A 23,624-nucleotide genomic window follows, 5' to 3' on the forward strand; every position below is an offset into this window, starting at 1 on the left:
CAGAATTATGATTTGAGTGCAGGATCCCGGGCTGGCCTCTGGACAGGGCTGACCACGACTCTCCGACAGACTAGGGCCTGGCCTCATGCCCATTGGAAAGACCAGACATTGGGCAACTAAAGCAGAAGCAACTTAGTTGTATGTGTGGACAGACAGGGCAGGAGTTGAAGAAAGGCTATAGCCAGGGTTCTTGCATTGTGCAACACGGCGGTCACACTGAGAGCTGGACAAGGGAAGCGCACCTGGCCGAGACCTCGCCAGCCAGGGCCAAGCTTTACTTTATGCTCCTTGCCCTGCTAGGGCTTGAGACTCTGACCTGCTAATGAGTCTGGACTTGAGGTGGAATAAGGGTTCTAGACCAAACCTGTGTGGTCAGTGGCCTGGGCCCCCCACAGCCTTGGTCAGACACCCAGAAAGCCTTGTGGACCCAGCCACCAAGGGTACTTATTCGAAAGATTTATTGAAAATTTTAAGTGGGTCACAAGGGATCATGGAAACTAGAAGGGACCCACAGACTTCTTTCTGCCTCCCACTGCACTTTCTACTTGGTCTTCCCAGGCAGCTAACTCAGTTACCACTTCCCTTTTGCCTTGTATACAAATTCTCACCCCTTCTTGTTTCTTCATGGTAGTTACTGCTGTATTTCTTCCACTCTCCCTCCAGCCAGGGAAAACAGTTGTAGGCCGATCAGATAGCACCAATTCTGAGGACAACTACGTGCCCATGAATCCAGGTTCCTCCACCCTGCTGGCCATGGAGCGAGCAGGTGATAATTCCCAGAGTGTCTACATCCCCATGAGCCCAGGACCCCATCACTTTGACGCGCTTGGCTACCCCTCAACAGCCCTTTCTCTGCACCGGGGCCCCAGCCGAGGGAGTGAGATCCAGCCACCCCCTGTCAACCGCAACCTCAAACCTGACCGGAAAGGTAAGTCTCCTCTTTCCCCTGTCCCATGTCTGGACAGTGTCCAAGAACCATTTTCACTCATTTGCATTCATTTGGGGATCAGGTGGATCCTGAACTTTCCTTGCAAGGAAGTGTTTAGTCTCTGAACCCCCAAACTCTCACACACATACACAAACACTCAAATTCATTCCAGTGGTCTAGGGACCAGCTACTGGAGTAGCCTGGGCAGGAGTGCAGGCATGAGCAGGACAGGACACATTCGGGTTGCAGTTCTGCCACCTGCCAACATGGGGTTAGAAGCAAATCATTGTGCATCTCTGAGCCTTGTTTCTCACTTGAGAAATGTGAATACTTGCCTCCTAGAGCACTGAGGGACACAGGTAACATACCTAAAAGTGCCTTATAAAGTATGAGATGCTGTTGGAGGATACGGGATGAGTATTAAATCTGGGAGGAACAATCTGTTGTCAGACCCAGTGTCCCCATTTTGGATTCTGAAAATATGATTGCTACAGTGCAGAGAAAATATCATTTGGGATCTGAAGACATGGCTTCAGGGCCTGTCAACATAGGCAAAGATTATAGAACCTGCTGAGCCTCAGTTTCCCTGCTTACAAGTGGGAATACGAAAGTATTTATAAATATACTTGTGTGTTATACGTAAGCATGTGTATGTGTGGCATTATCGTGTGGCTGATCATTTGACTTTCTGTTCCTGCTCCAGCAAAGCCAACACCACTTGACCTGAGAAACAACACTGTCATCGATGAGCTCCCCTTCAAGTCACCTGTCACCAAGTCTTGGTCGAGGGCCGTGTGAGTTATCTGTTTGTGGATGCGGGACCTGGGAACAGGGCTGTGAGGGCTGGCCAGGGCAAGGGTGGGGTCCAGAGAGCTGCATCCCGATGCTGGCGGTAGCTGAGCAGTCTCTTGGTCTCTCAGGGCTGGGTTTCCTCATATGTGGAGGGGGAGTGATTGTACCTGTTCTGTATCAGATCCGAATGTGATAATGGAGGGTGGAGCTGCGAGGGTGGAGACAGAACTGTCCTCCCGAGTTTACTCTGTCTTCTCCCTACCCAGTCACACCTTCAACTCCAGCTCCTCCCAGTACTGCCGCCCCATCTCCACCCAGAGCATCACCAGCACGGACTCCGGAGACAGCGAAGAGAACTACGTCCCTATGGTACGTCCTCTACGGTCTGTAGGAATGCCGCCCTCAGACTATCCTGGGACCACCTCAGTTACCCATGATTTGTGATTACTTTGCTGCTGCAATTCTTCTTGAGCACAAGTGTGTCGAGCACTGTGGGGTAACGATAGAGGCAAGGAAGACACGGTCTCTGCCCTCCAGGAGGCCATGGTTTTAAAGGGCGGAGAAGGTCTGCCACTCATGACTGTTACATGGGTGGCATGGTCAGTATTCCTGGAGAGCCAGTGCTGTGGGGACACAATTGTGGGATGGGCAGTCATATCGGGCTGGGGAGAGGGAAGGCGGCCGTGTACAAGGAGGGAACACAGAGAATGACCGTTAACTATGGCTACGGCTACAGGTGGAGGCTGTGCTGAATCCAGATCATGAAGGACCCTGAATGCTGTCTTGGGAGGTCCGGACTTTCCTGTGGGGCACAGAAGCCCCAGAAGGTTTAGCAGTCCAGGCGATTAGAAAGGGGCTTCAGAATAGTCATAGCGAGCATGTAGAGAATAACTAGAGCATCCTTCAAAGTTGACTTCTTTCTTCTTTCCTGTTAAAATCTTTGTGCTGTTGCCACAAACATGAGCAAGAATGTGAGCATAAGCATTTATTATTTTTTTTAACTTTATTTTTGAGAGGGAGGGGCAGAGAGGGAGGGAGACGCAGAATCTGAAGCAGGCTCTGAACTGTCAGCACAGAGCCCGACGTGGGGCTGGAACTCACCGACCACGAGATCATGACCTGGGCCAAAGTCAGACACTTAACCAACGGAGCCACCCAGGCGCCCTGTATAAGCATAAGCATTTATTGAGTTATCTCCTAAGGGGTGGCCAAACACACATAACATGACTCACCGTGGTGAAGGCCACGGTAGAGGTATAAACACAGGCAGCACAGGAGAAGTTTCCTCCCTGAGATTTTCACTGAAGAGGGAATGGCTGCCCTGCACCTGGGAGTTGCTGCATGAATAATGAAAAAACGAATCAACCAAACAGTAAGCAGCCAAAAACAGAACATAGGACTGTTGCCATTCTCATTAGAATATGACTTCAGGAAAATCGTAGACAAGTTGGTCTTGATGGAGACAGGAGCCTAGAGCGTAGCACTTGTGCAGCCCAGGGCTGAGGCCGCCCTGCTCAGATCTGGTGGGAGTGAGCTGCTTTGGGGTGATGGCCCCATGCCGGGCCAGGGAAGGGAGCTTCAGAGAAGCAGGTTTGGTACAACAGAAGACTTTCCAACCTGCAGGGCATAAAGGAAATGCACCCCTTCTTAGGGGCCAGCAAGCCAAGGCCGGGTTGGTCAGGGAACCTGAGGAGGAGATCTGGCCCGACGGCCCAGAAGGGAGGTGGCCTGGCACAGTGGGAGCAACACAGGTTTGGGAGTTAAAAACAGACCCGGCTCCCATCCCTGCTCATGAACTGTACGACCGTAGGCAAGTCACTTTGCTTCTCTGAACCACAGCTTTATCTTTGCTTTAAATAAACAAGAATAGTAATAATACCTACATCACAGGATTGCGGTGAGGGCTTAAATGAGAACATGAGAAGTCCCTGGCCCTGGTGCATGACTCCAAGCGGGCACTCTCCTTCCTCCCAGAGATGTGTGTATTCCCAGGTGGTGGGTTACTCTGTCTCCTCAACTGACTGATGGTTTTTCCTTCCTTTGTGATAGCAAAACCCAGTGTCTGCGTCTCCCATCCCCAGCGGCACCAGCAGTCCGGCCCCTAAGAAGAGCACGGGCAGCGTTGACTATCTGGCCCTGGACTTTCAGCCGAGCTCCCCAAGCCCCCACCGCAAGGTACGGGGCTCGGTGGGAGTGGTGGAGTGCCCGGCTGCCGGCTACTCTACCGCTTTTCGTTTAGTCTGGGTCTTAGAGGGCTCACATGCCTCCTCTCTCACACACATGGGTGCTTGAAGTCCCTAGGACCATTTCAGCCAGTCCATCCCCCTTGTACAGCTGAGCAAATGGACCCACACCAGAACAGGAGCTGCTCAGGGTGACAGAATGGGATCTTGTGTCCTGGTCCTGAGCTCCTCTTTGAAAACTGTCTAGGTGCATCAACTAAGTGCCTCTGATACGGGGACCTGCAGAGGGGATGCCTGGGCCCCGGAAAGCCCTCCACAGGAAGCATACTTAGCCGCCGGGTCCAGACTGCTGGGTGGCTGGGAGAGCTCCCCGCTGGCTGCTGCTTGTTGGCACCCAGCAAATTCTTTCTGGATGAGTGGCCACAGGGAGGTGGGTGGAGGCAGAGATAGAAGACCTGGGTCCCCTAGGAGTTGGGAAATCAGGAACACTGACAAGAGGCTGTTACATGAGCAGGAGCGATGATGCAGTTTAGGCTTTAAAGACCAGTTTCAGAAAGAGAATACAGGCTCCTGAGGCCAGTCAGAGGCCCATCCCTTCTCCCTTTGAGGCAGCTCACAAAGAGCCCCCTTACTGACAGCTCACAGCACTTCCCCATTCTGTCCTCAGCCGTCCACGTCCTCTGTGACTTCCGATGAGAAGGTAGACTACGTTCAGGTGGACAAGGAGAAGACCCAGGCTCTGCAGAGCACCATGCAGGAGTGGACAGACGTGAGGCAGTCCTCGGAGCCTTCCAAGGGCACCAAGCTGTGACACAGGGGCCACCAAGTCTGGGGAGGCGCCTGGAGGTAGAATCACCGGAGCTGGCTCCTCCCCGTCTGCCCCCGCCCCCTTCTCTCCAGTTGTCCCCTCCACTCTGGCCTTCAAAGCACTTGATGTCAGGGACCCTGAACCCTTCTCCTGGGAGGTGAGGGCCTGATCAAGGCACTACTCTGCCCACTCAGGGCCCACCTTTGATTTTTATCAGTAATGGCCATCCTCTACCCACCTTAGTTAGAGCTATTGCCAAAAAGCATCCTTCAGCCTCTTTTTCTGTCCTTTAGACCTAAATACCTACTAGGCGTTGGGAGGGGCTGGGGCTCTGAGCCAGATTCCACACCTCACATACGGTCTTGGCCCTCAAGCCCTCTTCCCTCCAGCTACTGGGCTACCTCTCCTTAAGTCCCACAAGATGCCACGTCATCTCGCTGGTCCAAGGAGCCCAGGACCAGCAGACCAAAGTGGACATGGACTTCTTCATCCTTGTCTTTCTTGGTAGGGGAGAGGCAAGGCCACCAAAAGATGGAGTTGAGAAGGAAGGTTAGAGGTGGTCTTGAGGGACAGAGGAATGAGATCCCAGGGGCAGAAGGCAGTTGATATGGGCAGGGGCCTCCTAACTTGGTAGCTGTTGTAGGTTGGGAGAGCCAGAAGAATGAGGACAAAAGGAAGGAAAACAGAGGATAGGCAACCAAAAACAGGGGGCAGGGGGTGACAAGGACCCTGTGGAGTCAGGGCCCCCAGGACTGTGGAGCTTACAGGCCCTCTTCCCTGGGTGGACCTGCTAGAGGAGGCTTCGACGGTGCTGGGTGTGCAGTGGAGGGAGGCAAGTGATGCAGGGTCGGGATGGAGCGTGGGGTGGACTGGAGGTGCTTTAGGGCTGTATACCGTAGTGGGGAGGGTGCAGCAAGTGAGTTTGTGCAAGACAGGCGGTGGGGGTGGGCGGATGACTGACAGATGGGAGGCAGGGTAAGGATGGTGGAGGTGGACAGTGCCTGGGGATGCAGAGAGGAACAGAAAGTGAAGGAGCCACGTGTGCAGGGCAGACCGAGGGCAGCGGGGAAAGCAGGCAGGGGAGAGTGGTGTCCCCAAGGATGGGTAGGAGAGCAGGGGCTCGTGCCAGGGCCCAATGGAGGTACGAGTGTGGTGCCGGGAGCCCATAGTGCTTGCCCAGTTCATCTTACAGCTGTCGCTCCCTGCTAGCCCAGTGCCACACTGGACTCAGACCTGACCCTGCAGGGTACAGGAGGCAGGACCTCACCCCCAGGTACTTTCTGGCAACCTCGGGAGGAGGGACCCAAATCTTCCAGAGTTGCAGAGGCAACTGGGCAGATCAGATGTTTCGTCCAACCATGGATGAAGAGACCTCCTTCCTTTGGGAAAAAAATAAAAGACTTCCCACCCTGCCTGGTGGAGGTGGCTCCCGGTCACCAATCAGCCCTTACGAGCCCACACCTGGCCCTTCTCTAAGACGCTCTGACCTGGCAGAAATTATTTTCTCAACAGTAGCCCGTCTCCTAACTCAGCTGCATTTTGTAATGCCTGCTGGGGCCAGGTTCTGGAAACACAGGGATTAATCAGTTTGTGCGCTTGAGAAGGCAGGGGTGGCAGGAGTCACGAGGGCATTGGTAACGGCTGTGAGAGACTGGAAATATTGGAGAGCACAGGCAACAAGGCTACTTCTTCAGGAGGTTGGTGCAGATCAGGCCAGAGGAGGTGGTATCTAGGAAAAGGGGGTGCCAAAGATGGAGTTTTCTAGGGGAGGAGGGCAGGGCTGGGGGTCCAATCCTTCCCAAGCCCTGGGGCTGGTGGCAGTGACCTATACCGTGTCCTGTAAGGCCCTCTCCAAAGTCTCCTAGGGCAGAGCGTTTAATGGTGCTCCCCCTTAGCCCCAGGATGCCTTACAATGTCAGCACTTTCAGAACGTACCACAATGTGAATGAAATTGGCTGCAGTCTTTAGAAACGGAGGTCTTCAGGTCTGATGTCCAAGGAGGCCCCTTTCAGGCTCTTCGTTCCTGTACCTCCCAGACCCTTAGGCTGGAAGTGGGGGAGGAGGGTAGAGATGGCAGGAAGCATAAGGGGAAACGGGCCTGTTGAAGGTGGAGACTCGGGCTCACAGGCGTCAAACTGTCAGGTGACTAGTCTACATCTGTCAGTTCTGTTTAAAAAGCTGATCAATGGCCCTCTCCCTGGTGGCCTGGCAAGGGTAGACCCCAGGTTGGGGATGCCTTCCCAGCTGGCACAGCTCCCACGAGGACTCCTTGGGCCCGGAGCTCCACCTCTGCAAAGTTCAACTGGAGCAGGAACAAGCAGAGTGGGAAGGAGGGTTGCAGAGCGATGGGCAAAAAAAAGCCAGGTGTGAAGGGGCCACCATCTTTGAAAGGGTGTTAGATTAGCCCGAGGCCCTTCCGCCCTGAGCTGTGCTAAGGGAAAACTCCCTGCTCTGGAACATCTTTCCCAGGGTCTGGCTCACCAGGCAGCACCCAGAGCATTAATCAGTTAACCCAGCCCCCTCCCCGAGATGGACTTCAGTGACATCTACATTGGAAACCCTTCAGCTATGCCCTGTTCCTAGGAGAGAAGCACAACTATTCTGGAGTGAGTGGAGCAAGGGCTCCACTCCAGCCTGCCCTCTGGCCCCTTTACTTGCTGCAGGGCTACAGCCTTGGCTCCAAGCCCTGGCTGACCAGTCTCTCCCCCTGACCCCCTTTTGACAGAGCTCTGGACTCAAGAGGACAGGGTGGAGGCAAGTTAGGACTTGGTCTACAAAGAGGGAAGCAAGGCTGGGCACGTAAGCTCTGGAGCTCCCTCTTCTCTGGAGGGCCTGCATTCTGGGGCTCCCCAAGCTCCCTGGATGGCCTACTGAGGGGCCCCCTGGAGATTCAGGATGTCATGTGATAGCTGGTGGTGTGTATTCTTGTGTGTTGGTTACACGTGTCTTGAAATTTAGAATCATGTCGCACAGAATTGTCTATTTGTTGGGAAGAGAAAATGGGCTGGCAGCCCAGTCTTAGGTTCTTGCCCTGTTAGACCATTTAAAATTGACATTTAATTTTTCAAATCACTGTTGGTGCCTAATCACTTAAGTTATTAATTTATTCTGTTTTCTTTAAAAAAAAATTTGTAACATGTATTTATCCTCTGTGAGTAGGGGTGGGGTGGGAGTGTGTTCCAGTGGGTCCTGTTTTTGCTGTGGTGACACATGGTACAGGCCTGGAGCTTGCAGGTCCCTTTTTACTGTGGTGTTGGAGCAGGACAACAATAAAGTCCATTAGAAGCAAATGGAGACGGCTGCTGGAGCTTGCCTTATCTGAAGGGGATGGAGTCCACACGCACTCACACCCAGCCTGGGTGCTCCAGTGGGCACCAGTTTGCTCCCTTTCACTTTAATAGTAAGTAACTGGGCACCTGTCCTAGCTGGGAACAAGAATGAATCCTCCTTACCTTGGAATTTGTATTCCTGATGTACAAAATGGTGCACAGAGCATAGAGAGGAATTCTGAGAGTGACTTGGTCTCTGACAGACTATGGGTCCAGCTTCTAGTCCACCGGCTCCAGGGTCTGTGACATTTCCACCTCCAGCACAGGCCTAAGCCCCTGGCCACACCACTGCCTCCCTCCCTTCTCTGCCCTCTCAAGACGGGCAGCATTGGTGGAAAGGACTTGTGCATGCCTTTCCAGCTCCAAGAATGAGATGGCATCTGGGGAAGGACCTGGGTGCAGGCCTAGGGGGCTGCCTCCCACCTTTCCGGGCCCAGATGTGTCCCAAGAGGGGCCACACACTGGCCCCAAGTACTCGAAGGAGGTAACAGCACTAGCCAGTTCTGGGCAGTCTAGAGCTCTCAGGGTCTGAAAAATCCCCAGATGCAAGGGCTTTGGCTTCACCTGAGAGGTGAGTCCCTTGGACAGTATCCCATAGGGCAGCCCCCAGCCTGGGCACCTGTCCCGCCTCTCAGGATACTGAACGTGTTCTCCCTTCTGCCCGCACCCGAGTATGCCCCCCACCACCTCTCCCACCCAGCTCTGCCCTCTGGGCAGAGTCCTCACCTTTGACTTAAAAGCGTGCGTTCACCTCCCATGGCATGTCACTACTGCCCAGACACAGCAAGAACCTAAGGGCATGGCAGACATCACAGCCACTGAGGCAGGAAGAATGACATCTTTGAAGGCTTCAGAGAACCTATTTTTATTCCTGTTTGAGACCCTGAGTCTCTCCTCTCCATTTAGAAGGGTACAGCAGTGTCAGGGCACAATGAGGTCAATATCTGCTCCTCTACCAACCCCCCCCCCCCACCAGCCCCCAGGCCGCGCTCTAAAGCCAACTGATGAGGAGCTGAGCCAGCCAGCTTTCCTCAGGACGGACAATGGCTTCGCGAGCAACACAAACACATTTGCAGTAAAATAAGGATTCTCTATCTTCACCAGAAAGGGGATGCAAAAGGTGGCATCTCAGGCACTGAGGCAGGCTAGGGGGGAGGGGGACTGGGGATTAAGGGTCTCCCGCTGTGACGAGGGGACTGTCCCCCCCTCTACGCACCACTGTTTGGTGTGGAGGGAGATCGTCTCTGATCCTGTGCCAGGCTGCTTCCCACCTCCACTCCTCTCAAAAAAGTACAACGGGTGCAGGCAACCACACACAGTGCCTCTGAAACCCCCCTCAGAGAAACAAGAAGGTGGCCACCACTGTGACACACAGGTCCCCACATGCTGCTCTGCTTTTTATAGTAGAGAGCAATAGGATTGTCTGAAAGGAGCTAGAAAGGGAAATGCTACTTGATGCCAAAACACTAGAGCTGTGGAGTTCAGCCCTGCTGGGGAGACAGGGGGACAAGGCCCAGACAGTGTCCATCGAAGCTGCTTCAAGTTGACCAGGACACTTGGGTGTAAAATCTTAAAGGGGCTGATCCCAGTGTCAGGGGCTTGGGGCTCACCTCCATATCCGAGTCTCTGCAGACCCTTCAGGCTGAGGACCGGTGTCCCAGAAGCATCCTCTCCACCTCTCCCGCCTCCTCAAGACCCCACCTGGCAGAGCACCTCCGTCCCCACCCAGTTCCCAGAGGGAAGGGGTCAAGGCCTCCCCTGAGGTTTCAGGCTGGGGAAGAGTCCACATTAGAAGACCAGTCTGTGGAAGTCCCCGCCATTGCCACCTGCAGGATTGCAGCCTCCTGGAGAGCCTTCGTCCTCATCCTTGTCTTCATCGAAGCCCCTCCCCCAGTGCGGAGATGCTGGGAGTGCAGAGATGTAGGCCGCCCTGCTCCGTGCCTCCTTCTCCTGCTCCTGGAAACACAGATGGGGCGGGGGAGGCAGGGGGGAGGCTTAACATTCAGGCTCTGAAGCCAGAGTCTTCCCCTCACTCCCTGCCCTACTGCCGTCCAGCACAGCATCTCTGAGTGTCTCCCACGGCCCCTGGGGCCACAGCTTCTGCCCAAGGAGTGTTCCAGCTCAGTGGGAGGATGGGTTGGAGAGGATCCATCCTTCTACCCTGTATCTCAGCTTCAAAACCTTTCCTCCTTCTCCCAGTAAAATCTCTCAGCCCCTCGGTTTTATAAAAGAAACGCATTCATATAAGACTATGAATAACAAACAAGGGCCTGACATGGCACCAGGGAGGAGGGTCCAGGGACTTAAAGATCAAGTCACAGCGCACAGGGACCTCTCCACAGGTTTCCTGATGCAACTGTCCAGCTCACTGCCTCTCAAGGCATTAAGAACAAACTCACCGGTGAGACACGTCTTCCTCAGGCTGAACTGAGGCCAGCCTCACGGAGACTCCTTACCGCTGGCCCTGCCTCTGACAGCCCAGCAGAAATGTACAATCAGGCCTGCTATCCCCACTCAAAACACCGACTACCTGGCACTTAATGTCCATGGGTCCTGCGACTACTCTGCTGTTCCAGCTGCTAAGTATTCTGATACTGCCCCTGACTCCAAAGAGGGGAGTAGATGGCACATGAGAAGAGGTTTGGGGCAGGGTGGTCCCCGGGTACCCCCTGGAAGCCTCAACTCTTCATTCACAAAACCCCGTGTTGCTCCTTCAGGTACACGAGACAAATGTTAACAAATAACGGAAAGTCTGTTCCTCTGAAGTTAAGGATTATGTCTGTCTAGTCCACCAACATATTCCCAGCACAAAGTAGCTGATGAAAGGACAGCAGAAAAAGGAGATGGGACACCTGGGTGGCTCAGGTCATGATCTCACAGTGAGCTGGAGCCCCCTGTGGAACCTGCTTGGAATTCTCTCCACCCTTCCCCTCATGCAAGCTTTCTCTCTCTCAAAATAAACATGAAAAAAAGAGATGGGGGCGTCTGTGTGGCTCAGTTGGTTGAGACTCTCGATGTGGGTTCAGGTCATGATCTCAATGTGAGGTGCAGCCTGCTTGGGATTCTCTCTCTGGCCTTCCCCCCCCCCCCGACCGCCCAACGTGTGCTTTCTCTCTCTCAAACAAACATTAAAAAGAAAAGGAGGACACAGTGGAGCAATAACGCATCCAAGCTGCTGGTTGTGCGGGAAGCCCTCCACCCAGGAGCTCAGCCCCAGCCCAGGTGGGCCTGCTCACCTGCAGGTAAAGGATGTTGTCTTTGGAAATGGCCTCCATCAAGTCTTTGTGGAGGGTGGGCTCTGCCCGACCTCTGGGAGAGCTCGGCTCGGTCTCAGGCCCCTCCCCAGGCCGCTGCCGGTAAAAGAGCACGTAGGCCGTGTCCTTGGGGAAGAAGGAGGTGACATTACTGACGGACTCGAAGGAAGAGAAGGACACCCGAGTGTCGTTGAACAGGTACCACTGGTTCTCGGGCTCGGGCCTGTCCGCAGCGCCCAAAGAGGGGGCCGGGCGGGCGGCGCCCTCACGGGCATAGCAGTAGTAGTGGCCGCTCTCCGAGGACACTCCCGAGTGCACGACGACACTGCAGAGGTCGTAGGCCTGGCCGCGGCCCCCCGCCAGGGGCAGGCGGAGCAGCAAGGGGATGGAGACGTCGTCCAGGATCTTGCGGCGGCGCATGGAGCGCAAGTCAAAGGAGAAGCGCAGCAGGGTCAGGATGAGGTAGCGCGGCCCCTGGCTCAGCTCCACTGCCTTCTCGGCGTCCTGCAGCGAGGCACAAGGCTCGCAGTAGTAGCGGTTCTCCGCCGTCAGCCGCTCGGGGGACAGGAAGTAGTTGACCAGGTCCAGGACGGACCGGGAGCCCTCCCCGGCGGCGCCCCTCTGGCTCCCTGGCCCCGTGCCGTCCTCTTCCTTCTCCTTTGCGGTCTCTGCCTCCTTCTCCTTCTCAGCCTTCTCTTCCTCCTCTGCCACCGCCTCCTTCTCTTTCTCTTCCTCCTCCTCCTGCTTTCGGGGCCTCTCCTCCTCCCGAGCTTCCTCCTCCACTTCCTCCTGCCTCTCCACCTTCTCCTCCCCACTGATCTGCCCCCCAGATCCGTGGGGGCCCAGACCTTCAATGTCCAGGACGGCACCGGGGGCATCCCCCGTGACGCAATGTTTCCTCTGCCTCCGAGAACCCACCCTGCTTGGAACCTGGGCTTGGGATGGTGACGGGGGGTCCCCGACCCCAACGTCCTCTGCAGGGAGCATCACTGAGCCCAGGCGGCGGCGGCGACAGCGGTCGGTGGGGGGGAAAGCGAGAGAGAGGTCCGTGAAGGCCTCTTCCCTGGAGGAAACATTGAGGCAGTGGAGGCAGCATATCCGAGTAACAATCTTGCCTCCGAACATCTTCTCCACAGAGGTGGGACTTGGGCTGGGGGGCTCCTCCGGTGGGGAGGGCGAGCTGGACTGCTTGAGCTTTTGGCAGATCCTGGTCCCCGTCTTCTCCTCCTCGTGTAGCCTGGAGCAGAGAGCGCAGGGCGTTCACACACAGGCACAGATCCTTGCCCCGTGCTCGGGCCTGATTTGTGCCATCTACCTTATCTGCAGGCCACACGTTTAGATGTGTACATGCGTCCGCACAGGGACTACACACAGGTGTGCAAAATGTCATCCATGCACGTGCACACTCACAAGCCAAGCACATGTACCACATACCCCCCCCCCCATACAGACACACAAACCTGCCACACGAAGACAGGCCGTACCTGCGTGCACGTGCCCCCAGAGCTATGCTGAACACGCGCCCCTGCACTCAGGCAAGCACAGCACACGCGTGTGCACATACTAACCCCTCCCCGGTCATACACGCAGACCCTGCCCACCCCTCACACGCCTCCACACACATTACGCTTTCCACAAGTGCAGCGTGGCACCCGTTTCCAGGAGGAGGCAACAGGGCCGGAGACACAGACTATCCCACAGGCACCCTTCTCCAGCCCTGAAGCCCCCATGCAGAGCCAGGTCTGGCCGCCCTCACCGATCCAACAGGTACTTCAGGTACTCAGAGCAGTCCTGCTGGGTGCCAGGGCTGAACCAGGGTGTCCAGGATGCAGACAGGAAATTCTCTGGAGAAATGGCAGGCCTCTAGGACCAATGCAGATGAAAGACGGGGTCAGGAGCAGGAGGCCACTCACTAACCAGCTCGGCCAAGTGCTAGGCCTGAGGGTCCACCTGGGGATTCTCTGTCCCAAACATCTGGCCTCCTCTCTGAAGTCTTCCCCCTTCCTAGTTGTACCTGACCTGACCCATCCCATCCCACCAAGGCCATGCAGCCTATGAGCATGGCATTAGGTTCATGGAGAAGAACAATCCTCTAAGAACTCACTCTTTCCTGACACATCTCCAGACCCTGTTCAATGCCATTCCTTCTGCCTAAAATACGTTTCCTCCATCGAAAACTTAAAGAGTTCAAGTCCCAGATGTGCCGACGCCTGTTCTGTGCCATCTTCCCAGTGATCCCCTCCACCATCACAATCGTCTGCTCCCCTCCCTCCCTTGCGAGCATACGACATAGTGCGCCTCCCTCTGTTGGAGCATGACCTTTGTTAGCTGCAGGTCTGCCTCCCCCAACAGACTGGGAGCTCCGTGAAGGCAGGAGCTGTAGCTGACTCACCTCCGTGGCCCCCACAGGGCCTCACATAATGCTTGGCTAAGGGCTTTAGGTTCCATGAGGGCAGGGACCGTGAACAAAACAATTAACACCCCTCAGGGTGACTGGCAGTGCAAGTGCTCCAAAATGACAGATGAGCAAAGCAGCATCTAATGTGAGGGAGTGAATCACTGAGGGGAGACAGGTGGGCAGAACACAGAAGGGGCTCAAAGAGACACTCCCTCTCCTGTCCCACAAGGCACTAAATTGGCCATGAACCCGTGCCAGCCCCAACCTGGGGCTGAACAGCTTACATCAGGAAGCAGGGACTTAGAGGCAGATGCAGACAGGTCCTGGGGAAGGGAAGGGTGTCAGACCAGAGCCTCCTCTCCACCACACCCCAACTCCCCCTGCACTCACCTGGCTGTGCTCCAGAAAGGCAAAGAGCCACTGCAGCTTGGTCATCAAGGGCTGTGAGTTGTTCTCTGTCAATCTGAGCACACAGTGTCTGAAGCTTCAAAATAAAGCAAAAGCATCCAGGTAAGCCAAGGGCATCCAAGGAGCCCCTACTCACCCACAGCACAAACAGGGCAGCCAGTTAAAGGCAAAACAGCCATTTCAATCTCAAGTCTGCATCGGGGGCCAGGGAAGAAGAGCAGATGAATAACCCAGCTTAGACCATGAGGTGACCCCTGCAGCTCCTTCCAGTTCAGACAGCTCATGACTCCAAGTTCAAAGATTCAAAGGTGCTAAGATCCTATGGTCCTGGAGTTCTAAGGCTGGAAGTCTCGGGCATGCACCAGAGTCTGTGCCAGTATGGATCATCACCAGCCACCGCAGCCATTCACGCCCGTCTCCTCCTTCCCTCGGAAATGGTGTTCAGACCTACCCAGAGCAGCAGGCCTTGCTCCAACCTTGACCCTCCAAGTCCTCTCTTACAGCCCCTTCTTAGGGCCCCTGCACCATGGTCCTAGGACCACGCCGAGCGGTTCCCCTGCCTCCGAGTGAGGGCAGGGGTCAAGAGTGAGGAGTCTGCTAAATAAAGGGGACACAGTGGGGCCAGACTGACTCCCAGCAACAGAGTATGATCCTGGAGGAGACAAGATCATACCACTGACACCCGCATTACTTGGAACAAGCCAATTCTCAGGCCTCACCTCAGCTGCTGTTCTCACAAGCAGCTCTAGGCAAACAGGTCAGGCATCTTTCCAACCTGAGCCCACTGCATATAACAGTGTTATCAAAGTGTGGTCCACCTACCTGTCTGCCACAAAGTTTAAGTTCAGAAGCTGAGTGAGCATTTAGGAACATGTACCCACAGACTTTAATTTCAGAAGCTGAATGAGCACTTAGCAACATGTATAGTGATCTGACCTATGAGCATATAAGCCCATGGCCTTTCTCCCAGTAAGTCATCTGACCATATTTTACAGAGATTTAACAGTCTGAGCAGACTCTAAGCTGGAAAAAAATAATCCTTCACCAGGTCTGAGAAGTATACATGTTAGGAAGTGCTAAAGATTAGCTCCAACCTCCCCCTAGTGTATCTGAAGCTCAGAGAGGAGAAACCAATTTGAGGTCATACCATAAGGTAAAGCAAAGCTTACCTGCTCTATTAATTTTTAAAAAGATGTCTAAATGTGGTGATGAAAGAGGAGTCAAATGGATCAACAGAATATAACAGAGAACCCAGAAATAGACCCCCACAAATATAGTCAACTGACCTTTGACAAAGGAGCAAAGGCAAAAAAAAAAAAAAAAAAAAAAAAAAAAAGGAGCAAAGAGTCTTGTCAACAAATGGTGCTGGAACAATTAGACATCTACATTAAAACTAGAGAGAGAGAGAGAGAGAGAGAGAGAGAATGAATGAATGAATGAATGAATGAATATATCTATCTATGAGGCGCCTGGGCAGCTCAGTCAGTTAAAATGTCCAACTCCTGATCTCAGCTCAGGTCATGATCTCACAAACCGTGAGATCAAGCCCCAAGTCGGGCTCTGCACTGACACCACAGAGCCTACTTGGGATTCTTCCTCTGCCCCTCCCCTGCCCGTGCACTTGAGCTCTCTCCCTGTCTCAAAATAAACAAACTTATATATACAAACACCTAAACATGTACCTGACATCACAAAAATTCACTCGGAATGGATCACAGACCTAAATATAAAATGCAAAACCATAAAATTCTGTGAAGATAACAAAGGAAAAAACTACACGACCTTGGGTATGGTGCCACCTTTTTAGATGCAACACCAAAAACAGAATCTAAAAATACAATTGACAAACTGGATTTCCTTTTAAAATCTTCTGTTAAAGACATTATCAAGAGAATTAAAAGATAAGCCAGAGACTAGGAGAAAATATGTGCAAAAGACCTATCTGATAAAGGCATATTCTCCAAAATGTACCAATAATTCTTAAAACTCAACAGAAGAAAACCAATGACCGATTAAAAACTGGGCCAAATACAGGGGTAGTGAGGGTCCAACACAGTGGTGTAGTAAGGTCCTGAACTCCACAGACACACTCCATCTACGGCTACCTATGGACTGTTTCCCTCTGAAAAAGATCTGAAATCTAGAGGAACTGCTTCTCCACAACAAAGGAGAGAAGGGCCACACTGAGATGCTAGGAGATGCAGAAACACTGTCTTGCAAAAAACCCCCCCACCCTTGGGGGCAGAGACACAAAACTGGGAGGGACGTCACTAGACAGGTGCTTCTCCCAGGGAACAGGGGAGTTGATGCCTCCCATCTGGCAGCCCAGTGCCTGGGATCTGCACTGGAAAGACGAGCCCCCAGAACATCTGACTGGGAAAACCAAGGGTCCCAATGTGCTACAGTAAACAGAGATTCCCCTCTTAGAGGGCTTGCCCTGAGATCGAGTGAAAAAACAACAGTTTGCAAAGCATCTAAACTATATGTTAGAAAAATTCATTTGCTGATCTGGGGACAACAGCTGGAGGAGCAGGGGACAGCTGAGATGCTCCCTGGAGACAGAGGCACTGGTGGACACCACCGCCTCACTCCGCAGAGACTGCTGGCACAGGCGGGCAAACTCGGTCCTGGCACCCACCCACCACCTTCCTGGACAGGAGAGCAAGCAGGATCATGACACCTGCTGAGGCCAGAGAGCACAGGCGGTGGCAGTGTTCCCCTGCTCTCCAGCTGGGGCAGGCAAACACAAATTGTCACAGAGTTCTCCCACTCCCTGGCTAAAATCTGCTACTGCAGATACATGCAACAGTCCTCCCCCAACCCCGCCACCAAAGCTGGCATGCGTGCAGAGACAGGGCACTCTCCCACCATACTACTGAAGTCCAAAGGCATACGCAGTCATGACATTTTTCTGTTGTCTTTCTGAAGCCCCCCCCCCCCCGCCCACCCTGACATGTCTGGCTGCCTTGCTAAAGTGAGTAGGTATGCACAATCCACACAGGAGACAGATACCACTTGATTGACTGGTGCTGGTGGCCCGACAGGGCCAGTGTTAGTGAGTTCCACAGAAAGGTAACAAACAGAAAGACAGTTCTTGGCAGGCTACCACCCCCAGGGTGCTGTACAGACAACAGACTGAAACACAACCCAATTCTTCCTGTGAAAAAGGCCAAATACTTAGCCCAGAGCATCAGCCTAAGGGAAAGGCTTCGGGTTTTCCACACATCGGGAGGCTAAGAAGGACTTCCAGGGAATAGAAGGAGATGCCATCCTCACACACAGCCTTCATCTCGCTACCTAGACACAACTCCCAGAAAGGAGCTTCTATGCTTGTCTGGAGCTGAGATTTTTAAAACTGCTGTCCAGGAGACACCTCCAGATCTCCTGGTCTGGAGGCCAGCAGGGACTACTATTATAGCAACATAGGGCTGAATATATTTGTATACTTAAAAGCCAATGCCCAAGAGTCTGGCTTCCCATCACCTGAAACCAGGTGGTAAATGAGATCCCTCCCCTTAGATCACTGACTGGTCTTGGCACACCGTCATATAGGGTCATATTAATAGGTACATATCAAGAATAAATCAGGTGGTTTAGAAAAATCACAAAAGTTCTTGATAAAAACTCTCAAGAAAGTAGGGATAGAAGGATCATAACTCAAGATGAAAAAAGCTATATATGAAAGACCCACCACTAATATCCTCAATGGGGAAAAACTGAGAGCTTTCTCCCTAAGGTCAGGAGTATGACAGGGATGTCCACTCTTAACGCTGTTGTTTAACGTAGTGTTGGAAGTCCTAGTCTCAGCAATCAGAAAACACAAAAGAATAAAAGGCATCTAAATCAGCAAGGAAGAAGTCAAACTTTCACTCTTCACAGATGACATGATACTCTCTATGGAAAACCGAAAAGATTCCACCAAAAAACTGCCAGAGCTGATCCATGAATTCAGCAAAGTCACAGGATATAAAAATCAATACACAGAAATCAGTTGCATTTCTACACACCAATAATGAAACAACAGAAAGAGAAATCAAGGAATTGATCCCATTTACAAATGCACCAAAAACCATAAAATACCTATGAATAAATCTAACCACAGAAGTGAAAAATCTATACACTGAACACTAGAGAAAGCTCATGAAGTAAACTGAAAAAGGCACAAAAAAATGGAAAAATAACCCATGCTCATGGATTGGAAAAATATTGCTAAAATGTCGATACTACCCAAAGCCATCTACATATTCAATGCAATCCCTATCAAAATAACACCAGCATTCTTCACAGAGCTAGAACAAACAATCCTAAAATTTGTATGGAACCAGAAAAGACCCTGAATAGCCAAAACAATCTTGAAAAAGAAAACCAAAGCAGGAGGCATCACAATCCCAACTTCAAGCTGTCTTACAAAGTTGTAATCATGAAGACAGTATGGCACTGGCACAAGAACAGACACTCAGATCAACAGAACAGAATAGAGAACCCAGAAATGGACCCACAAACATATAGCCAACTAATCTTTGACAAAGCAGGAGAGAATATCCAATGGAATAAAGACAGTCTCTTCAGCAAGTGGTGCTGGGAAAACTGGACAGCGACATGCAGAAGAATGAACCTGGACCACTTTCTTACACCATACACAGAAATAAACTCAAAATGGGGGTGCCTGGGTGGCTCAGTCGGTTAAATGTCCGACTTCGGCTCGGGTCATGATCTCACGGTTTGTAGGTTCAAGCCCCATGTCGGGCTCTGTGCTGAAAGCTCAGAGCCTGGAGACTGCTCCAGATTCTGCCTCCCTCTCTCTTTGCCCCTCTCCTGCTCATGCTTTATCTCGGTCTCTCAAAAATGAATAAAAATGTTAAAAAATAAACTCAAAATAGATTAAACCTAAATGTAATATAGGAAGCCATCAAAATCCTAGAGGAAAAAGCAGGCAAAAACCTCTTTGACCTCAGCCACACCAACTTCTTACCCAACATGTCTCCAGAGGCAAGGGAAATAAATAAAAGCAAAAATGAACCATTGGGACCTCATCAAGATAAAAAGCTTCTGCAAAGCGAAGGAAACAATCAGCAAAACTAAAAGGCAACTGACAGAGTAGGAGAAGGTATCTGCAAATGACGTATCTGATAAAGGGTTTGTATCCAAAATCTATGAAGAACTTACCAAACTCAACACCCAAAAAACATAATCCAGTGAAGACATGAGCAAAAGACCAGAACAGACACTTTTCCAAAGAAGACATCCAGATAGATGGCTAAATGGCACATGAAAAAATGGTCAATATCACTCAGTATGAGGGAAATACAAATCAAAACCACAATGAGATACCACCTCACACCTGTTATAATGGCTAACATCAACAACTCAGGCAACAGCAGATGTTGGCAAGGATGCGGAGAAAGAGGATCTCTTTTGCATTGTTGGTGGGACTGCAAGCTGGTGCAGCCACTCTGGAAAACAGTATGGAGGTTCCTCAAAAAATTAAGAACAGAACTACCCTACAACCCAGCAACTGCACTACTAGGTATTTATCCAAGGGATACAGGGGTGTTGTCTTGAAGAGGCACATGCACCCCAATGTTTATAGCAGCACTATTGACAATAGCCAAAGTATGGAAAGAGCTCAAATGCCCATCGACAGATGAACAGATAAAGAAAATGTGGTGTGTGTATACACACACACATATACACATATACACAATGGAGTATTACTCGGCAATCAAAAAGAATAAGATCTTGTCATTTGCAACAACATGGATGGAACTAGAGGGTATTATGCTAAGCAAAATAAGTCAACCAGAGAAAGACAAATATCATATGACTCCACTCATGAAGAATTTAAGATACAAAGCAGATGAACATAAGGGAAGGAAAGTAAAAATAATATAAAAACAGGGAGGGGAACAAAACATAAGAGGCTCTTAAATACAGAGAACTGAGGGTTGCTGGAGGGGCTGTGGGTGGGGGAATGGGCTAAATGGGCAAGCGGCATTAAGGAAGACACTTGTTGGGATGAGCACTGGGAGTTAGACACAGGGATGAATCACTGGAATCTACTCCTGAAATAGGAGTATTGCTATATGCTAACTATATGGGTGTAAATTAAAAAATTAAAAAAAAATTTTTTTTTAAATTACGAAAGTTCAAGAGATGACCAAGAACTAGGGCAAAGGTGAACAAAAATCACCAGAGGCAGCTATTTTACCTAATACATAGAAATAAACACACACACACACACACACACAGAATCAAGCGAAATGAGGAAACAGAACTGTGCTCCAAACAAAAGAATGAGACAAGCCTCAGAAAAAGACCTTAAGGATATGGAGATAAGTAATCTACCTGATAAATAATTCAAATTAATGGGCATAAAGATGCTCACCAATCTTGGGGAGGAGTGGATGAACAGTGAGAACCTCAAGAGAAAACCAGAAAACATAAGGAAGTACCACACAGAAGTCACACAGCTGAAGAATACAACCACTCCAAAGAAAAATACATTAAGGCAGCTCAACAGCAGAATGGATGAAAGAAGAAATCAGCACGGGGTGGAGCCAAGATGGCAGAACAGCATGGAAGTTTTTCGTGTGTCTCGCGCCCATGAAATGCAGCCAGATCAACACTAAACCATCCTGAACACCTAGATAACTGATCTGAGGATTAACACAACAATCTGCACAACCTGAACTACAGAACTCAGTAGGTACATGGCATGGAGAGGTGAACTTGGGGAGAGAGAAGCCGCGGAGGGCAGGGAGCTGTTTTTGTGTGCGGAGAGAGGACGGAGATGGGGGTAGGGGGGAGAGTTTGGGAAAAGCACCCCCAACCCCGCCAAAAGCAGCTGGAGAAAAAGTGGAAAAGTAGAAACAGCCGCAGGGACTGAACTAAAAAGGGAGAAAGGAGAGGGCTTAAATTCCATTAGGACTCTATAAACAGGGGGAGCCTAGAGTCTGAAACTCCACAGCTCAATACCTGGCAGTGCTCTGGTGGGAAAGGCAAATCCCCAGCAGCACAGTGGGGTCTGGGAGGTTCTCAGGCCACACGGGGAGAAGTGGTTCCACCGCTGGAAGGGCTTTTGGTAGAGGCTCTGCAGCCACCAGGTCCCAGCAGCCCCCAGAGAACAACCACATTCAATGGTGCTGGAGGAAGGTCATTGAGGGTGAAGCCTGGTGCCAGACATGTGTTGTGATTTTCCATGATCTCTGAAACACTGCTGCTACACGATAGCGTGAACTTCTTCTGGGGCAGGCTGGCGCCTAGCCGCACTCTCTGGGCATCAGCAGCAGCATGGTCCCAAGAACCATGCTTGGCTGGCACCTGGCCAATGCTCTGAGACCCTCCCCCAGAGGATCTGAGCAAGTCAAAGCCGCAGTTCCTCAGAAGTGAGGGGTCGGAAAATAGCCATGTTTGAGATAAAACTCAGGAGGGAGGTGCCACCTGGCAACCTGACAGCTTGGTCATAGACAGTGTAAAAGCAGGGAGGGGATGGAAACTGGGGACAAAGGATGGGTGCGCAATTGCTAGTCAGGGAGAGCACAGAGTTCCAATACCAGAGACCCAATACCAGAGACTGAGTAGCTGGATGATGTCATTTTCACCCCTTGTGCATGTGCATACACACCTACAAGCCAGAACAATCCACCCCAGTAAGCTAAGTAGCACCATCTAGTGGAGAACAGAGCTGTTATACTAAGCCCCGCCCAACTGGGCCAACCTCACTCTTCAGGAACACCACAAACCTCTCCACCTGCTTAGTTTATGGGCTATAAAGTGCTTCATGGTTTGACTTCTAGGGGAAACCAATGTAATTTCAAACGTATTTCAGTGTATTCGTTGGTCCATCTATTCAATTTTTCTTTTTCGTTTCTTTTTTTTCCTTGAATACAGAAAGAGAAAAAATTTTTATTTTTAATTTTTATTAAAAATATTTTTTCTACTTTTTCTTTTTCATATATTTTTCAAATCCTATTTCATTACATCATTTCATTTTATTCTATTTCATTGTATTCATTTTCTCAAATTTTCAAACTCTTCCTTTTTGTCTCTATCAAGCTCCTTTCAATAACCAGATCAAAACACACCTAGAATCTAGCATAATTTATTTGATTTTGTGTGTGTGTTGTTTCTAATTTTTTAATTTTATATTTATTTTTTACCTTATCAATTCCTTTTCTCCCTTCAAAATGACAAAACGAAGGAATTCACCCCAAAAGAAAGAGCAGGAAGAAACGACAGCCAGGGACTTAATCAACACAGATACAAGATGTCTGAACCAGAATTTAGAATCACGGTAATAAAAATACTAGCTGGGATCAAAAATAGATTAAAATCCCTCTCTGCAGAGATAAAAGAAGTAAAAACTAGTCAGGATGACTATGAAATAAAATAGGCTATAACTAAGCTGCAATCTCAGATGGATGCCACAGTGGCAAGGATGGATGAGGCAGAACAGTGAATCAGTGATAAAGAGGACAAATTTATAGAAAGAAGAAAGCAGCAAACGGGAAGATAAAGCAATGGAACTCAGAACAGCAAAAAGGAAACAGAATTTTAGAAAAATGAAGAAAACTCAAGGGACCTCTGAGACAACATCAAGCAGAGTAACATTCATACTATAGGGGTCCCAAAAGAAGAAAGAAAGGGGTAGAAAATGTATCTGAAGAAACAAGCTGAAAACTTCCCAAACCTGGGGAAAGAAACAGACATCCAAGTCTAGAAAGCCCAGGCAGTTTCAAAGAAGATGAACCCAAAGACAGCCACGACAAGAAACATTACAATTAAAATGTCAAAAATGAAAGGGAGAATCTTAAAAGCACCAAGAGAAAAACACCAGCAGAAGCTGGACAGGCCAGAGGAGAGTTGGTGGGGCAGATTCAAAGTGCCTCCTGGGGCACCTAGATGGCTCAGTCAGTTAAGCATCCACCTTCAGCTCAGGTCATGATCTCATGGCTTGTGAGTTTAAACACTGCATAGGGCTCTGTGCTGATGGCTCGAAGCCTGGAATCTGCCTCTCTTTCTGCCTCTCCCCCTCTCATACTCACTTGCACACATGTACTCTCTCAAAAAGAAAAAAAAAAAAGAAAAAACTTCCAACCAATAATACTCTACGCTGCAAGGTGATCACTCAAATTTGAAGGAGAGACAAAGAGTTTTAAAGACAAGCAAAAGCTGGGGTGCCTGGGTGGCTCAGTCAGTTAAGCATCCAACTCTTGATTTCAGCCCAGGTCACAATCTCACGGTTTGTGAGTTCAGGCTCCACATCAGGCTCTACACAGACAGTGTTGAGTCTACTTGGGATTCTCTCTCTCTCCCTCTCTGTCCCTCCCCTGTGCACTTACTCTCAAAAAATAATTTAAAACTTAAAAAAAAAAAAAAAAAGGACTAGCAAAAGCTAAAGGAAAAGGAATTCATCACTACTAAACAGGCCTTACAAAAAATAATAAAGAGATTTCGTTAGGCTGAAAAGAATGTCACTAATTAATAAAAGAAAACACACAAAAGTAAAAAGCTCACTGAAGAAG

The 23,624-nt window shown here is 50.6% G+C and overlaps 2 protein-coding genes across 5 annotated transcripts in view; one reads left to right on the plus strand and one right to left on the minus strand.

Moving 5' to 3' along the window:
* The window catches only part of GAB2 (GRB2 associated binding protein 2), a 189,262-nt gene extending 181,265 nt beyond the window's left edge, over positions 1-7,997 (plus strand). For both annotated transcript variants that reach the window (XM_042907283.1, XM_042907284.1), the window contains 5 exons: positions 664-928; positions 1,632-1,722; positions 1,987-2,089; positions 3,770-3,895; positions 4,571-7,997. In XM_042907283.1, the coding sequence (XP_042763217.1) occupies positions 664-928; positions 1,632-1,722; positions 1,987-2,089; positions 3,770-3,895; positions 4,571-4,714 (729 nt within the window). In that variant the 3' untranslated portion in view covers positions 4,715-7,997. The remainder of the gene's footprint in view (positions 1-663; positions 929-1,631; positions 1,723-1,986; positions 2,090-3,769; positions 3,896-4,570) is intronic.
* Positions 6,709-23,624, minus strand: part of USP35 (ubiquitin specific peptidase 35) — a 57,865-nt gene continuing 40,949 nt past the window's right edge. For 2 of the 3 annotated variants that reach the window (XM_042907282.1, XM_042907281.1), the window contains 6 exons: positions 14,083-14,176; positions 13,051-13,157; positions 11,277-12,531; positions 9,651-9,996; positions 8,767-8,831; positions 6,732-6,756 (listed from right to left, as the gene is read on the minus strand). In XM_042907282.1, coding sequence (XP_042763216.1) covers positions 9,829-9,996; positions 11,277-12,531; positions 13,051-13,157; positions 14,083-14,176 — 1,624 coding nt within the window. In that variant the 3' untranslated portion in view covers positions 6,732-6,756; positions 8,767-8,831; positions 9,651-9,828. Of the gene's footprint in view, positions 6,757-8,766; positions 8,832-9,650; positions 9,997-11,276; positions 12,532-13,050; positions 13,158-14,082; positions 14,177-23,624 lie in introns of all 3 variants that reach the window. The other variant, XM_042907280.1, reaches the window with a different exon arrangement.

Source organism: Panthera leo, chromosome D1 (genome assembly GCF_018350215.1).
Source record: "Panthera leo isolate Ple1 chromosome D1, P.leo_Ple1_pat1.1, whole genome shotgun sequence".
NCBI lineage: Eukaryota > Metazoa > Chordata > Mammalia > Carnivora > Felidae > Panthera > Panthera leo.